Source organism: Oryx dammah, unplaced genomic scaffold (assembly GCF_014754425.2).
Source record: "Oryx dammah isolate SB20612 unplaced genomic scaffold, SCBI_Odam_1.1 HiC_scaffold_21, whole genome shotgun sequence".
NCBI classification, from domain to species: domain Eukaryota; kingdom Metazoa; phylum Chordata; class Mammalia; order Artiodactyla; family Bovidae; genus Oryx; species Oryx dammah.
Window position 1 is genome coordinate 74,354,262 of NW_024070205.1, and position 5,316 is coordinate 74,359,577.

General features: G+C 52.4%; 1 protein-coding gene across 1 annotated transcript; it reads right to left on the reverse strand.

Moving 5' to 3' along the window:
• Nucleotides 1-7: 7 nt before the first annotated feature.
• On the reverse strand, nucleotides 8-4,105 carry IL24 (interleukin 24). The gene is made up of 4 exons (XM_040262856.1): nucleotides 3,953-4,105; nucleotides 2,798-2,860; nucleotides 1,152-1,223; nucleotides 8-262 (listed from the first exon to the last, which is right to left on the reverse strand). The coding sequence occupies exons 1-4, from the start codon at nucleotides 4,103-4,105 to the stop codon at nucleotides 179-181; spliced, it is 372 nt and encodes a 123-aa protein (XP_040118790.1). The 3' UTR covers nucleotides 8-178.
• Between the last annotated feature and the right edge of the window lie 1,211 nt (nucleotides 4,106-5,316).

Here is a 5,316-nt window from a genome sequence, read left to right on the forward strand (position 1 = left end):
TTTCACAGCATCCAAGGAACCTTCCATGACTGTTGTTGCAGTCACTTAAAGAATGAAGTCGTAAGCTTGGGCCAAGAACAGGACCCATGGTCAAGGGTGTGAAGCGCCCAGAGGACGTCCCGGGAAGGGACCCTCGTCTGAAATGACGCAGAGAAGAAGAGCATCCTGGTCTAGGCCGTCAGAGCTGGTTGAATTTCTCCATCCAGCTCAAGAGAATGTCCATTTCTCCAAAGGCTTTGTTCACAGCCGCTTCTCTGTCCAGCTAAAGGGAAAGGAAAGTTGAGGCCCTGCCATGTTAGCCACAGGAACAGGTTTCCTTCTGACCCCTGAACCTGGTACAACTGTGGATCACGGGCTGTGACCCCTTTAGGATGGCCTCTGACAAAGTCACCACCCATCACTTCTCTGTGTGTGTTGTCTGCTTGGGAGGCAAGGACAGATGGGTTGGTGAGTGGCCGCAGATAAGGGGCAAGGGAAAAGCATCGTGAGTCCCTGACAATAAGCATCAGAATCCCTGTGCAGGGTGGATTCCATCCACCTGAGACCACTGTGCAGATGAGGAAATTGAGACCTGGGTGCTCCCTTTCCCTAGTATGTTATTGCCCTTCACCCGTTGTTTATAAACTGGTATATCTGTTCCTCAAAAAATGATCGAAATTGGGTTGTCTTGGGGAGGGAGCTGGGGATGAAACTGGAATTTTCTTTGTTTTCTTAATTTAGGAAAAGACAACATAATTCCCATAATTCTTTTTCACAAACTCGACCCTTTGACCATCCTGGAAAATACTGCAGATGTGTGTTGGGTTGGGGATTCTCCCTTCTTTCTCCCTCACTTTTGACTCACCAATTGCCCACCTCAGGTACCCATAAAGCTCTCATTTTGGAATGTCCTTGGTAGTGAAATCATCTTGTAGGGAAATAGAATAGCATTTTAACTTGCAAACTGGCAGAAAAATTGGCCATGTCATTTACAGTGTTTATGCAAAGTATATGGTAACTAATGCAGCTATAGTATGGCTGTGCTCCTGCTAAGTCAGGTGGCTTAGGGGCAAGCTGGATGGGGTCCCCTACATTGAATTCTCCATCAGGTCCCCAAGGCACCCTTGTGCGACAGTTCAGACAGGCAACTCTCAGTTCCTGGCCTTGATTACCTGTTTAAATGCTCGATAGAACAGCAAAAATCGCCTGCGTGCACTCTCACGGGTAGAAAACATCTTTTCCTGCTGGATAACAAAAAAAGAAAATTGTGCCAAGTGTCAGGTAGGAGCAGAGGTGCTTTCTCCCACTCTTTCCTAGTAATGCCAGAGGGACTCCCAAGGCCTAAGAGGGCAGCTCCAAATCTCACATCCCCAAGGCAGCCAATGCTGACCTCCCACCGTGCAGCAGAGACTGCCTCCTTTCATACTCAACAGTAGTCTTGCCAGGTAGGGATGATTATCAGCACTTTATAGATAAGAAAACCAAAGCCCAAAGCAGTTGACCACTTTTGGGGTTTTGGTTTTGTTTTGTTTTGTTTTGGTCTCCCAATTTCTCTCTCAAAGGCATTTCAAATAAATATGATTGATTATTTGAAAAAAAAAAGAGAGAGAGAGATTGACCACTTTGCAAATGGACACCCAATCTGTTAGACACAGACCTGGCCTTAACCCAGCACTGCCCATGTCCAGAGCCTGTGCCTTATTCCATGACACCTGCAGCTCCCCGTCACGGAATGAAAGCCAGGGCCAGATAAGGGAAGAGGAGTCTTCTGAAAACACAGCGTCTCCTGTGGACCTCCGTCCCAGCTTTGTTCTACTCACACTGGCTTGCAGTTTTGACACGATGACAAAGAAGTTGTTGGCCAGAGTAGAGAATGACTTCAGGATCCCGAATTCAACGGCCTTGTCACGGTAGTTTTTGAAGACGGTGTTCACGTAGAACTTCAGCAGGGCGTGGAGGAGGTGGCAGCTCTCAGTCTCCTGGGGGGTGACAGGGTCACTGCCAAGCCCAGGCCTCTGCCCACTCTGACCCCGATGAACCACCCACGTGGTGCACAAAGCAGGATAAGCACAGTGGAGGCAGGGCTCCTCCAGGAGATGGGGCTCTGAAGCGCTGGGTTGTAAAGGGCCTTTGGACATCTTTGTTTGACCAGAGGACCCACAGGCCTAGAAAGGAAGGGCTCATCCGGGGTCCCACAGCCAGTCAGTGGCAGGCCCAGGCCTGGTGCCCAAGACTCCCGCCTCCCATGTGGTTAGGTTTCTTTCTTCTCCAGCCCATGGCCTCTCTAATAGCTCTGAGTAGTGATGGGCCTTGAAAAGCACCACCTCTTGGTTAGCTGAGCTTTGGCAGGGAAAAGGTTTAGAAGGAGAAATGAAGAGAGAGAAAACTAGCGCGCCATGGGCCCCTGAGGCACCACAGAGGGGAGCTCAGTGTCCCTCAGGGGTCAGAGCTTGGTGGTTTGTGCTCACTGCCTCGATGGGTGAGAAGAAAGTGGGGGCATGGAAGAGGCCCAAGCAGATGGCTCTGGGCCAATGAGAGCAGAAGAAAAATCCAGATTGATGGAGACTGGCTAAATGGAAACAGATGTTTACAAGCCTCAGTCCCCGCCCTCTCCTCAGGTCCTGTATTCACATACCCTGGATACTGAGAACAGCCCAGGTGTTCCTCCTCCGGCTCACCACTCAGCCCTGACCTGTGCAGGCTCAGCCCGGGACAGAAGTGAAGTCTTCTATCAGCCTCCCCTGGAGCACCCCTCAGCCTCACCCGCAGGAGACCAGCCACCCAGAGGAGAAAGCACCCTTCCCCCGCCTCTGATTACCGAGACATTCTGCAGAACCTCTTTCCGCAGCAGCCGGACACTCGTGATGTTATCCTGAGCTTGCTTGGGGAACAGAAAGAAGAGATGTCTCCAGGTTGGAGGTCAGCATAGAAGCCAACCTTGCAAATACATGCTGCTTGCCCAGACCCTTCAGTCTATCTAGTTTGTGCAACCTCAGAGGCCACAGGGGGACCCAGGGAGGGCCATGCTGAGCTGGCCCCTGGGGGGCAGGTACAAGGTTCCAGCTCCAGAAAATCACGAATCCTGGCCTCCCAGGGGCAGATGGAATCCTAGATGTTCTTAAGAGCTTTGATGAAGGACTTGTTTGATTCTTTTGGTCACTTGAAGCATGAAGAAATATGCCCATTTCGTTTAAGAACCACTAGGAGCAAAATGTTACCTCCATCTTCCATGGAGAGTTGGGGAGGCTGTACCTCGAGGCTTCCCCTGCAGCCTGCCACTTCTTGGGTTTCCAGCCAAAGAATCCTTGAGAGAAGGAGCTTTAAGGCTCCTTTGTCCTACCTCCTCATTGTGCAAATAAGGAAACTGATAGGGTAGGAGTCGGGGGAGGCTGCTGTATGGATTGCTTTCAAGGTCAAGATCACACAGAGGTGTCCTGTCCCAGTCCAGCACTCTCCTCTCTCCCCAGACGGCCTTGTCAAGCTCCTTCATTCTGCTTGCATCTGGATTGTCCTTTAAGGAGTATGTGTCACAGGATGCATTAACCGTTCTTTCCCAACTCAGAATTAAACATTCTTTCCATCTTGAATCAAGACCTCAGCAGGTGGAAACAAACTAGGAGGAGCTGGCAAAGCAGTAGGTGAAAACTCTGGTGGGTCTCAAAGGATTCCCCATGACTTCCCATGGGTGAAGGCTTATGTAACCCTGGGACAGAGATGAAGCTCAAATGAATCAGGCTTCCTTCTTTATTCCTCGTGAGCTGTGTTTCTTTTCCTATGGACTGGCCACATCTTTCTGAGCCTCAGTTTCCTCAAGTGCAGAAGGAAATGTGGACCCACGATATCTCTGACTTCACTAAGCTCCTAGGTAGGAACAAGATTAGCAAGCTGCAAAGGGCTCCATAATCGTCAAGTATTTTCCTCTGCCCAGAATCACCTCCCTCCACGGCTGGGTCCAGAACAACACTTCACTCACCACGATGTCCTTCATGGCCCAGAAGGCCTGCCACAGTTTCTGGAGAACTACGCCTTCTACCTGGCAGGGCCCAAACTGGAACTCTTGGCCCTGGACCCATGGCCCCGGGCTCCAGAGAAGCAGCATCAGACTCAGGCAGGGAAGAGCAGCCATGTGCATGGAAGAGCCCATCTGCATCAAGAAGGTCCAGGAGGATCCTGCTGGGGGAAGGGAGCACCCCTGTGAGGGAGCATCCTGCTGGGGGAAGGGAGCACCCCTGTGAGGGAGCATCCTGCTGGAGGAAGGGAGCACCCCTGTGAGGGAGCATCCTGCTGGGGGAAGGGAACACCCCTGTGAGGGAGCATCTTGCTGGGGGAAGGGAGCACCCCTGTGAGGGAGCATCCTGCTGGAGGAAGGGAGCACCCCTGTGACGGAGCATCCTGCTGGGGGAAGGGAGCACCCCTGTGAGGGAGCATCCTGCTGGAGGAAGGGAGCACCTCTGTGAGGGAGCATCCTGCTGAGGGAAGGGAGCACTCCTGTGAGGGAGCGTCCTGCTTGGGGAAGGAGGCGCCCCTGTGAGCGAGGGCCTCGGCCCCAGGTGTGGTCCCCTGGAGTAAGGCTCCTTGGCTCTGCCGCAGCCAGCCTCGGGGATACACAGAAACCTGAAACCAGGGTGCACTCCTGGTATTAGAACAATTCAAATGTGTGGCCTTGCCAGGGTGCCCTGGGTGGGGCAACGGTCTTTCGGCCCCAAGGGCCTTTCTGCCCCTCAGTCTTACACCCACCGGTCTGGCTATCCCTGCTACCTCCTTCCTCACCACACCCCTCTGTGTCACACACACACACACTCACGCCCTGCCCCACCTTCTCTGCTCCGTTACAGTCCTCTCTAGCCAACATCCCACCAGTCAGAATTTGACCAAGAAAAGTGAAGAAACGGGGAGTTATAATGTGCCAAAGAACACGTACAAGGATCCCAAACTCGGCAGAACACGTTCGCCTGTCTGAGTTCTGCCATCAGGTCACCGGACACATGTGGGAAGGTCTTTCTTCCCTCCCCCCGGAGAAGGCCACCTCTGGCTCTCATCACCGACCAGAGGAGCTGCGGGTTTAATCCTGGCCCACAGGGATGGGTGAGCTGGTAGGCACACTCACTCTGCCACCTCAGCTGACCGACTCACTCTTGACGCTAGGAAGTAACTTTTCAGGTGACTGAACAAGAGGAGGAATCAGGTTTCCACATGAATCACCTCTAAAGCCTCCCACTGCATGACTGTGTGAAGAGCCGCAAGCTAAAGGCAGGGAACCCCCTTGTCTGTCTGTCATAACTGTATGCAGAGATTGCTTCTCCATGACTCCTTGGCCCTTTGCTTCTCTTCCTTTCT